Genomic DNA, 12149 nt, shown 5'->3' on the forward strand with positions numbered 1-12149 from the left:
CTATGCAATTGACCCTCCTAAAAGCTCACTCTGGCTCCGCCACTGGTTGAATCGGCGGTAAGAAAAAACGGGTCCATTCACTATGCATGTGAAGTGAAGCTCCGGTTAATGCTTTTGCTAATTAAGCGGATTCAGTTCATACTACATGGTAATCATATCCACGATTCAATATTTTATTTAATAAGAACAATTATTGTAAAACAACTTTAATCATGGTATCTTTAGCAAGACCCATTAGTTAATGTTTAATAAAACAAATAAGAATTGACTTGTGGTGTTTCCGTGTTTGATGAGAAGAAAACTCAGCGGGCCACCTCTATTTCACACATTGGTTACGATAAGAAGATATGTAGGACTAGGAGTAATTCTCTTTTATAGTTTTGGATAAATGTTTAGGTTTGTACGTAATGGTTGAAAATAAGAAATAATGGACATAGATAACATGAAAAAGGTAAACTAGTCAAAGCATTATCGCCATAGCAATTTCTCAGTACTAGACCTGTTCGGGAACGCGCTAGGCGCTAGTCGGGCGGTTGGGTTGGGCCTAGCGCCTAAAGAGAAAATTGGAGATTAATCAGAAATTATGCGGGACGGAATTTTTAGATGGTTTACTATGTTATAAAACATGTTAATCTTTAATTGTGTATAACATTAATACATTTTCATGTTTAAGATTGTATAAAACACACAAATAGAATATATAAACTTAATATAGTGTAATTTTCATCAAAATTATGAATATAAATGATATTTATAAAATTTTAGATCAAATAAACAAATAAAAATATTAATTAAAATAAAATAAATAAAAAATAAAAAATAAAAAATAAATTAGGCGGCCGCCTAGGCGGCTAGGCGGTCATTTAGGCGGTCTAGGCGGAAAAAATAGGATATTCGATTTGGCATAAATCGGAGCGGAAGAGTGACACGTAGCGCCTAGGCGGACGCCTAAACGGCTAGGCGGCCGATTTTTAGAACAGGGGTACTAGCTAACACATCTTTGAATGATCCAGGAGAATTGTTAGACTCATAATTTTTTTTACTGTTTATATCAAACCACAAATGAAATGTGCTGGTTCAGATTGTTTTTTGTGTGATTTTTTCAGTAAAAAAAAGAAATAAAAAGGACGTCTCAACTAATTAGAACGGATGAGACTACATTCATATGATACGACGCATTGACGCCATGCTTTTAAGTTTTAATACTTAGACCATCCGCAGCGGCGGATCTTGTGCGGTTCGTGGGCTCGGGATCATAGGCCCGTTGTATTAAAATAAAAGAGAAAATGGGTTTAAACTCGTGAACCGGCTCTTCCGCGTGAGCCCGTATGATACGGATTCATGACACCCGTCGACGAGGGAGAGGCTACGCGAGCTCGCGTGTTGAGTGAGAAAAAAAGGGTTTCGCGTTGGATATCTCATTTTCCCTTCTCTCTTCGTTACCTAGGGTTTCTCCGTCTCTGAGGCGATTCTCTATGCGACTCGATACCCGTCGATTTTGTCGATCAAATCACCGTCGGAATCACTCGTAGAAGATCTGAGGTGAGTCTCCACCACTCCGACGGTTTGATTCATTCGATCTGGGGTCGAGAGGTCGAGAGCTTTCTAGGTTAAGGGAAATCGATTTGGGGGTTTCGTCAGGGTTACAAATCGAAAAGGGGGTTTTGATTTCTTGGTTAAAATCGACATGGTTGTTCGTTTTAGGGTTCATTTATCTAGGATTTTAATTCGATTTGGGGGTTTCGTATTAGGGTTCCAAATCCAGAAGGGGGATTCGATTTCTTGGTTAAAATCGACAAGCTTGTTCGTTCTAGGGTTCAATTAACTACGATTTCAGTTTGATTTTGGGATTTCTAGTTAGGGTTAGAAATCGATATTCTGCTTTTGATATTCCGAGTCTTGTGTTCTAATAATTTTTTTTTTGATTGTAGATGGATCCCGCAACAGAGATAAGAGAGACTAAGAGAAAAAAGGAGTACATCAATATGCTCGCAAACGTGGCTGATTCAGAAACAGGGATTCCGACGAGGTGTCCCTGTGGTGGGAGAATAATTCACGAGGTTCGTGGGAAGGACGACTACGACACTCTTCCTGGGAAGAGGTTCTTCACCTGCAAGAACTACGAGGTAATACACCGCTTGTTCTCCTTATATTTTTTGTCATTTTGTTTCTTTGTTGATACGAGTATTAATCGAGAATGTGATTGTTTTTTTTTGTTGTTACCAAGGCTGATGGGTTGCATTATCGTCAGCCTTGGGTCATTGGCGTGGAGGAGCATATCGAACGCCTCACTAGGCGTGTGGAGGAGGTGGAGGTGCTGATCAAGTTTGTGCCGGAGGTGAATTATAAGATTCGGAGACTCGAGGTAACATGAGTTCTGGACTTTTGCTTTTTATTTAGTTATAATTTTCTAAAAATTTTTAACACTTACTAACACTATCTGATTGTCATTTCCTTGTACAGGGAGAGGTTCAAGCCCTCACTCGGGAGGTAGATAGCCTCAATGGGCATTTTTATAACCTGTCTGTGCAGGTGGCAGACTTGGAGAAGCTCTGCTTCGACTGAGAGAAAAGGTAACGCTGAACCTCCTTAACCACACTTGAAGTAGAACTGAAGTAGGTTGAGTAATGAATGTTTTAGGTCGCTATAGTAGGTTAGAGTAGCAGTTGCGTAATGAATGTTTTATTATGGTTGAGTTGAGTAATTAATAAATTTTAATAACTGATTTGATGTTTATTGAATAGTCTCTGTGAAGTAGTAGTTGTGTAGTTAAGTGTAATCAATTTTAGGTGTTTAATTCTTTGTACTTTCAAACCAAAAAACTAGTTTAAAAACATAGGAAATCGACATCTGAAAAACACAAACCAAAAACTTAAAACTTAAAACTTAAAACCAAAATGGATCCTTTTCCCTTAAACTCTCCCGGGTTTGTGAACCTTCTTACTTCTCAGAGCTGTCCCCCAATAGATTTAGGACGTTCTGAGGTTCCAAAAGCTCCGGAAAGGCGGAAGTGGAGCACGAAAGAAGACTTGGTGTTGATCAGTGCTTGGTTGAACACCAGCAAGGATCCAATCATTAGCAATGAGCAGAAGGTGGCCCATTTTTGGAAGCGCATAGAGGAGTATGTGAACGCAAGCCCTCTGCTCGTTGGCTCCCTCCCTAGGGAGTGGAGTCAATGTAAGCAGAGGTGGGGAAGGGTAAACGAACAAGTCTGCAAGTTTGTGGGTTGTCATGAAGCTGCTTTGAAGCAGCATGCGAGTGGTGAAAATGAGAATTATGTCATGAAGGTGGCCCATGACATCTTTTCTAATGACTACAATGCAAAGTTCTCCCTTGAACATTGTTGGAGGGAGCTCCGTTTTGATCAAAAATGGAGATCACACTCTTCCTCGCGTGATGGTGCAAAGGAGAAAAGGAAGGAGCCAGTAGAGGAGTTAGCTGGCGAGGAAGAAGTCAGGCCTCCGGGTGTGAAGGCTAGCAAAGCAGCCAAACGGAAGAAGCACGTCAATGAAGCCGCCTTTGATCAGATTGAGAGCATTTTAGCGGAGAAAAAGAACATCTCCCGCCAGAAACTCCTTGATAGGTTACTAGCAAAGAATTCAGATACACTTTCTGATCAAGAAATGGCTCTAAAAAACAAACTCATATCTGAAATGCTTTAACTTGGTGAGTGGAATTAATTTTATGAGTTTAATCTTCTTAAAACTTTTTTTAATTAGTTAATGAGTTTGTCTTTCTAGAATTAGTTAATGACTTTGCCTTGCTTTCTTTTGTCTTGCTTTGTATATGCTTTCTTTTGTCTTGCTTTGTATATGTTTTAATAAAGTAAACTGATAAAGTGTGTATATGCTTTTCATTGCAGGTCACGGGTTCCTGGAGGAGGATGTGTGTGGACGTGGATGGTTGTAGGTCTCGCTTGCTTTATGTATGATGGTAATGTTGTTGCTTGTACTAGTAGGTTATGTCACGGGAGAGTGTAGTATTTTGTCAGTTTCTACACTCGGTTTAGGACCTTCGGATATTATGGGTGTATGTACCCTTCGGATATGTATGATAGTCACGGGTGTATGTACCCAAGACTTGTCTTTTCTACTCACGGGTGGTATGTACCCGAGCTACTTGCTTCATGTCTCTCAATATATAAAAACTATGTCTTTAAGTTGTTTCAAGCATTCTTCTTATCAGTTTCATTTGATAAAACTGTTACCAATATCCATCTTCTTTCTATTACCACTAGAATCTTATTAGGATCACCACACATCACAAGAATCACCACGAGATTCACCACAACAATCACCAATCACCACGCCAATCACCACGAGAATCAGCACAACAATCACCAATCACCACGAGAATCACCACGACAATCACCAATCACCACGAGAATCACCACAACGATCAACACAGCTGGTTGATTGATCTCACCAGGATCACCACACTTGAATCATTCATCTTACCATCGAGCTCCACACTTGGTTCCATTCATCTCAACCTATACTTTTCATCAACCATAGAGGTAAGTAACAAACAAAATTATATGTTTAATAATAGATGAAAAAACTTAAGAAAAAGAGAATAATAAGTTTAAAAATACTTTAAAAATTATAAAGATGATATAGATATCATCTTAGACGGAACAAAAAAATAATCTTGTCAAATATGAAACCCTACTGCATAAAAAAATATTGATAAGGATAAATTAGAAAAAATTTAAGAAAAAGAGAATAATAAGTTTAAAATTATTTTAAAAATTATAAAGATGATATACATATCATCTTAGACGGAACAAAAATAATCTTGTCAAATATGAAACCCTAATGAAGAAAAAAAATTGATAAGGAAAAATTAAAGAAAATTAAGAAAAAAAGAATTGTAAGGTTAAAAATGATAGACATACCATATAGAAGAGAAAAAAAATGAAATTATAAGTTTAATGAAAATAAAAACTGATTTATAACTCACTCCCTATTGCTTTTTGTAGGAATAAAAAAATCAAAAAATATCATCAACAATGTCTTCATCATCAAGTGATGAAGCAGATGAAGTTTTTGATGAATTCGTCGATGAAGTTGTTGATAATTTCATCGACACAGTAATTGATGGTCACCCCAACAAGTCCAAAAGACGGGCTTATATCGAAAGAGCTTGGGAACAAGGACACAATCAGCTGTGGAACGATTATTTCAATGATAATCTTACATACCCACCGGAAATGTTTAGGAGGCGTTTTCGAATGAACAAATCATTGTTCCTTCGCATTGTGGAACGTATAAGTAATGAAGTTCCATACTTTCAGCAAAGAAGAGATGCTGCCGGAAGGAACGGGCTATCTCCACTTCAAAAGTGTACGGCAGCGATACGTATGCTCGCATATGGTCAGTCAGGAGATACATATGACGAATATCTCCGACTTGGTGACAGTACAACACGTTTATGTTTGGCAAATTTCACTGATGCAATAATACTATTGTTTGGAGATGAATATCTACGAAGCCCTACAGCCGAGGATCTTCAACGATTACTCGATGTTGGAGAGGTACGGGGGTTTCTGGGAATGATAGGCAGCATCGACTGTATGCATTGGGAGTGGAAAAACTGCCCAACGGCTTGGAAAGGTCAGTTCACACGGGGTTCAGGAAAGCCGATAATTGTCTTAGAAGCCGTGACATCACAAGATCTTTGGATATGGCACGCATTTTTCAGCTTACCAGGTACACTCAACGATATCAATGTTCTTGATCGGTCACCTGTTTTTGATGACATCTTACATGGTCGAGCGCCTAAAGTTAAGTTCAAGGTCAACAACCACACTTATCGTATGGCCTACTATCTTACTGACGGAATTTATCCAAACTGGTCAACATTTATCCAATCCATCCCACTTCCTCAAGGTCCTAAAGCCGAGAAATTTGCACAAAAGCAAGAATCCGCAAGAAAAGATGTCGAACGGGCTTTTGGAGTATTACAGTCGAGGTTTGCAATTGTTAAAAACCCAGCTCTACAAAGGGACAAGGAAAAGATAGGTAAGATAATGAGAACTTGTGTCATATTGCACAATATGATAGTAGAGAACGAACGACACAGATACGCTCAAATAAATACTTCTGAGTTCGAATCAAGAGAGTCAAGCAGAAGTTCAAAGGTGACAAGCAGAGAAAGTATTCAAGCTGGTGATATGTTAGGCATGCGCAGAGAAGTTCGAGATCAAGAGAAGCATGCTCGTTTGAAAGCTGATTTAATGGAAAATATTTGGCAAAAGTTTGGTGATGAAGATGAATAAGCTTTGTATATTTTTCAATTCAATTTATATAATCTACTCTTTTAATGTATTGAATAAATAGTTTTCACAAATTTAATAATATTTTTAATATTTTATTCATGTATTCTGAATAATTTGAATTTTAAAAAAAAAAAAAATATTATTATTTTAGTCTTATAAACTCTTTCTTCAGGTTCACCAATGCAGAAAAAGACAAATACAAGTTTATAACTATTCATGAACCCACAAAAAAAATATTAATAAAATCATGTGAACCCCACCAATGCTCATGCTCTTAGACAACTCTTTTGTGGTATTCCAAAATTTATCAATACAGTCGTGCGTAAAAAAATCTAAACGCTTCCATTCTCAGGAAAGCTCTCACTTAATTGCGTTTTAGAACGTGAAAGTTTCCCTCCCATTCCTCATAAACACGCACGTGCCGGTCTCTTGTATGTAGCGATATAGATTAGATAAGCTCAAAAGCCACGAGCAACGCACGTGCCGTCTGCAACAGCAGCACATCCTCGTCGATGAATCGACCCCAAACCAAGAATCAGAGCTCCAAGTGGTAACACATCTTTTTTTTTTTTGTAAATTTACAGTTTTCGTAACATACATCTTTTTATTGAATCTCAAGAAGACTTTTTATTACAAAAACAACAACATATAATGTCAAAATCTCAAAATCATAGAAACCTAGATAGATATCAGATCAAGATTCCAAATCAGATCTACACTGCCTTGAAAGACTCAAGGCTTCTGTAATGAGCCCACACCCTTTCCACCACCACGGCCTCGTAGTTCTTCGTCACACCACCACCATCCTTCGCCGCAATCTTCAGATCGTACTTTTTCCCGCTGATCACTTGCTCCTTCCCCTCGACTATCTTCACGAACACCAGATTCGCTTTCGATTGCTTGTTATGCTCATCAACCGCATACTTCGCGAGCGAAACCACGTTCGGATCCGATAAGTTGTCGATCTTCTTCCACCCGCCGAGATTGCCTTCCACGACGGCGATGAGAGGGAGGAGGATGAGCGAGAGACAAACCAAAGACTTCATCATTTTTTTTCTTTTTCTTTTTCTTTTTGGATCTTAACGACGGTGTCTTCGTGTTTGATGGTTTTTATAGATTTTTTCAAGAAATGGTGTTGCTTTGGAACGTGGGCAGATAGTTCCAGAAATTTACGGACAGCCCTATCATCTTACGCGGTGATGAGTCTATTGTGGTTCTTACACCGTCAGATTTTGACAACTGGATAATGTCCCACGTGGTTTAAGTTACGGACACGTTAAAGAGTCAACGTAAGTTGTCCCGTCACGTGTTTTTTTTTTGCCAAAGATTTATAGTGGAGTAATGGAGTTTATTGGTAGAGCACTAAATGGGCCCATGTTTGTTGGTTTGGGCCGACGTGGAATCGCGTCGGCAATACAGTGATGAATTTATACGACGTCGTTTTGAGTAATGTGTCAAAACCTCTTGAGCAAAGCCTTGTTCTGTGGCAAGACCGACGATATCGCTGTCGTAAAAACTGTTTAATGATAAACAAACATAAATTACTTCAAGTGATTGTCTATACTCTATAGTGTACTAATACGCCTAGCATATTTCGCAGATTTAAAAATTAAAATGTTCAAGTTCTAGGATAACAAGATCAACTCAATTGTCATTCCAAACTCAAATCACTAAGGTGAATTCAGCTTAATCTCATAGTTATAACGATTTATCTCTAATTATTCAAATAATCAATTCTCATCAACAACCAAATATATTAAAGATGTAAATAAATTAATAACGCAATATAAAATTAGGTTTGATATGTTTGCCGTATTACTTCAAGTAATTGTCTAATAATGTATGTATCAGTATGCACAACAAAAATAACATTGTACATGGTGTTGAGTCTTAACCTAATTTGAAAGGTGTATCTAGTCTTATCGATTGATCTTCTTTGTTATCCCAAAACGTGTTGGGCCTAATTATTAAACCTAAGGGCTCAAATAATATATGGCAAAATGTGAAAACGAAATGGGCATATGGGTTCTTATAAAAAGCCTTGTTGGCTTTAATGAAATGAAGTTAACAATATCCCACATTGGTTGGTAGAGTTGATTTTGAGGAGTATATATATATGTCTTCATGACATGAGAGGTTAAACAGCTCAGAGGAAGAGAGAGCTCCCCACGCGCGCGCCGCCGCCGTCCGGCTCGGCTCGGGCTCGGGCTCGGGTGGAGGGCCTTTTTGGACCAAGTTAAGCTCAACGTTAAGCTCAACGTTAAGCTCAACGTTCTGCCATTTAATTCCCAAAAAACGACATGCATTTTATTTTAAACAACACGTAGTTCGTTTAAAAACAACACGTTGTCTCTCTTCTTGACGATAAGTTTAAACGAGAAAAGATCTTGCGGAGGAAGTTTCGTAACGCCTCGCCTCTGAGATCCTCGTGAGATTTCCACCAACGTGCGCACGTGCGGCATCAGTTACGGAAAGTGGCTCGTCTTCTCTTCTTTATAAACTCGTCTCCTCCTTCATTTCTCAAAAAGTTTTTACGCAACAAAAAATCACCAAATCCCTCAACGTAAGTCTAGAGAGTGTTTCGTAGAGGTTATAGTTCGATAGGGCGATCACGAGTGAGGCGTGATTCGTCTGCAATGGTTGTATCCTGGGACTCTATATTCGTACAGTCCCGTCTCACTAACGGAACGAATATTTTGAGTTAAGGAAAGAGATCATATCTCGCCTCCATGTCTATTTGCGAATACGGTTTCTTATCGTTCTCGTATTCGTTTTTTTTTCTATATTCGTCTATTTCCTTAACTTCGCTTTTATTATATCGTTTACATCGGTCCGGTTTTCCGGCTTTTACAATCTTAACTCAAAATCGCTTTATGTTTAAAGCTTTAATCGGGTTGATAAACGATTAATAGAAACGGGTTTTGGAACCGTGTTTGCGATTTGCTTTCTAGCATTTCCGCGAAACGTTTTGTTCTTATCTCACAACGATGTTTGCGATTTGCTATACGCTTATCCGCGAAACGTTTCTGCCTAAATGTGTTTGCGATTTGCCTTAAAGCACTTCCGCGAAACGTTTCTGGTTTATTTCATTACGCTTTGCGGATTGCTTTCTAGCATTTTTCGCAAAACGTTGATACATTCTTCAAACGTTATATACATGAATCGTTTCAGTAACCGTTTTCTTAAGCGAGTTTGTGAAACATTCTAAGTCTATAAAAATGGTTTCTGCGAACGCTTTTAAGCGAGTTTGCAAAACGTTTTTTCCAGACTTATATCGATATGATTTGGTTCAAATACCAAAAATGAACATCGATTTTAGACTATTATTTTCTTTAAAATAATATGTTATTTGTTGAATGGAGTACTAATCCGTTTTTTCATGTTTTCTCTACAGAAAAATGACAAACGATAACAACACCCCCATTGACACCACGGATGTCATTCAGACTCCACTCAACGCTGCAGCAACTGATGCAACTGGCGTGACAACCGCTACGACAAACATCACAGCATCTACCGCTGCAGCAACAACAAGCACTATCCCCTGCGGGAAATGCTGCTGATGAAACCACTCGCCGTAGCCTATTGGTGCTGGTCTTTATCAGACGGGTTCAGTATCAGCAACTGCAAGTGCTCCGGTGGCAGTTCAAACTCCTCCGGCTGTACCTAGCTTGTTCACTCAAGGACTGATGCCAGACAAGTTTGATGGCAAAGGCTTCAAAACGTGGCAGAAGAAGATGATGTTCTTTCTGACAACGATGAAACTGGACAAGTTCATCCAGGAGGACAAGCCCCTGATTCCGTACGGGATTGATGATGTTCACAGTCTTGCAACTGTTGACATATGGGTGCATTCCGACTTCATCTGCAAAGGTTACATTTTGGGTCGTCTCATTGACCCATTGTACCGTGTCTACTGTGAGATCCCCACGGCGAAAGAGCTATGGAGATCACTGGACAAGAAGTACAGAGGTGAGGACGCTGGCTGCCAGAAGTATGTGGTCTCAAAGTTCCACGACTTCAAAATGGTGGATTCAAAACCCATCATGGATCAGGTGGAAGCGCTTCAGCTCATTTGCCATGAAATCGCTGCTGAAGGAATGTCCATCTGCGAGACATTCACAACTCTCAGCTTCATTGAAAAGCTTCCTCCAAGCTATGCGGATTTCAAGAACTACTTGAAGCACAAGAAGAAGAAGATGGGGCTCGAGGAGCTCATCATGAGGCTTCAGATGGAATCCAGAAACCGAATTGCTGACAAGGTCACTGCTAAGGAGCACAGTGTCAACATGGCTGAGCACAAAGGCAAAGGAAAGGCACACGCCCATTCTCCTGCCAAGCCTTCCAAAACTGCTGCAGCCCTGAAGGCTTCTGGAAAAAACTTCAAGAACAAAGGCATTGAAATCAATGCGAATGCGAATGTGGAGAAGTTCAGGGGGAAATGTCACTACTGCCACAAAGTGGGGCACAAGACTGTTGAGTGTCGCAAAAAGATCAAGGATGAGAAGGCTCAGGCAAATCTCACAGAGGAGGATCTCGTTGCTGTGGTGACTGAAGCCAACATGGTTGAAAGCAACAACCCCAAGGAATGGTGGTATGACACTGGTGCAACCACCCACATTTGCACCGATAGGGCGATGTTCAGCACCTATCAGAAAAGCATGACTGAGGAGAAGCTCAAGATGGGAAACACTGCAGTCTCCAAGATTGAAGGACGCGGCAATGTGATTTTGAAGATGACATCTGGACATGAGGTCACTCTGACGAATGTGAAGCATGTGCCTGACATGAGGAAGAACCTGGTCTCGGGAACCTTGCTCAGCAAGAATGGATTCGCCACAAATTTTGAGGCGGACAAGCTCGTGATTAGGAAAAATGGGATGTATTTGGGAAGAGGGTATGTTAAGGGTGGACTTGTCAAGTTGAATGTAATGACAGTCCCTCCGAAAGTTGTAGCTTCAAAAGTTTCAATGAATAAGAAAGAGCCAGTTGCTTATTTGGTTGAGTCTTTTAATATATGGCATGAAAGATTAGGCCATGTAAACTACAAATCTATACAAAGATTAATGAATTTAAATCTAATTCCTAAATGCAAAACAAGTAAACAAAAATGTGAAGTATGCGTACAGGCTAAGCTCACGAAAACGCCATCACCTCGTGTTGAAAGAACTAATAAACCTCTAGATTTAATTCACACAGATTTATGTGATTTAAAATACTTACAAACTAGAGGTGGTAAAAAGTACTTTGTGACCTTCATAGATGACTGCACAAAATATTGTTATGTATATTTATTACATAGCAAAGACGAAACCTTAGAAAAATTTAAAGAATTTAAACTCGAGGTCGAAAATCAGCTTAAAACAACTATTAAAGTAGTTAGAAGCGACAGAGGAGGCGAGTATGATGGTCCATTCAATGCATTCTGTAAAGAACATGGAATAATCCATCAAACTACAGCTCCTTACTCACCAGAATCTAATGGAGTTGCTGAACGCAAAAATCGAACTCTAAAAGAGATGATGAATGCAATGTTGCAGGAATCTGGGTTACCCCAGAACATGTGGGGGGAAGCATTGCTTACCACTAATTATATCCTCAACAAAATTTCACACAAAGTAACTGGCAAAACTCCATATGAATTATGGAAAGGTAATTTACCTTCGTATAAATACCTCAAAGTGTGGGGGTGCCTGGCAAAAGTTGCAGTACCGCCACCAAAGAAGGTCACTATTGGACCTAAAACAGTGGATTGCATCTTCATCGGATATGCACATAACAGTAATGCTTATCGATTTCTGGTACATAAATCTGAAATATCAGACATTCATGAAAATACAGTCATGGAATCAAGAAATGCATCTTTCTT

General features: G+C 39.2%; 3 protein-coding genes across 3 annotated transcripts; 2 read left to right on the plus strand and 1 right to left on the minus strand.

Moving 5' to 3' along the window:
- The first annotated feature begins 788 nt into the window (after nucleotides 1-788).
- On the plus strand, nucleotides 789-7830 carry LOC111209101. The gene is made up of 2 exons (XM_048766123.1): nucleotides 789-6830; nucleotides 7397-7830. The coding sequence occupies exon 1, from the start codon at nucleotides 5012-5014 to the stop codon at nucleotides 6278-6280; it is 1269 nt and encodes a 422-aa protein (XP_048622080.1). The 5' UTR covers nucleotides 789-5011; the 3' UTR covers nucleotides 6281-6830; nucleotides 7397-7830.
- Nucleotides 2898-3662, plus strand: LOC106412846 (glutathione S-transferase T3-like). The gene has a single exon (XM_013853731.2). The coding sequence runs from the start codon at nucleotides 2898-2900 to the stop codon at nucleotides 3660-3662; it is 765 nt and encodes a 254-aa protein (XP_013709185.2).
- On the minus strand, nucleotides 6823-7510 carry LOC106411699 (cysteine proteinase inhibitor 4). The gene has a single exon (XM_013852507.3). It carries the CDS (start codon nucleotides 7327-7329, stop codon nucleotides 6994-6996), a length of 336 nt encoding a protein of 111 aa, XP_013707961.1. The 5' UTR covers nucleotides 7330-7510; the 3' UTR covers nucleotides 6823-6993.
- Nucleotides 7831-12149: the final 4319 nt, after the last annotated feature.

Source organism: Brassica napus, chromosome C8, assembly GCF_020379485.1.
Source record: "Brassica napus cultivar Da-Ae chromosome C8, Da-Ae, whole genome shotgun sequence".
NCBI lineage: Eukaryota > Viridiplantae > Streptophyta > Magnoliopsida > Brassicales > Brassicaceae > Brassica > Brassica napus.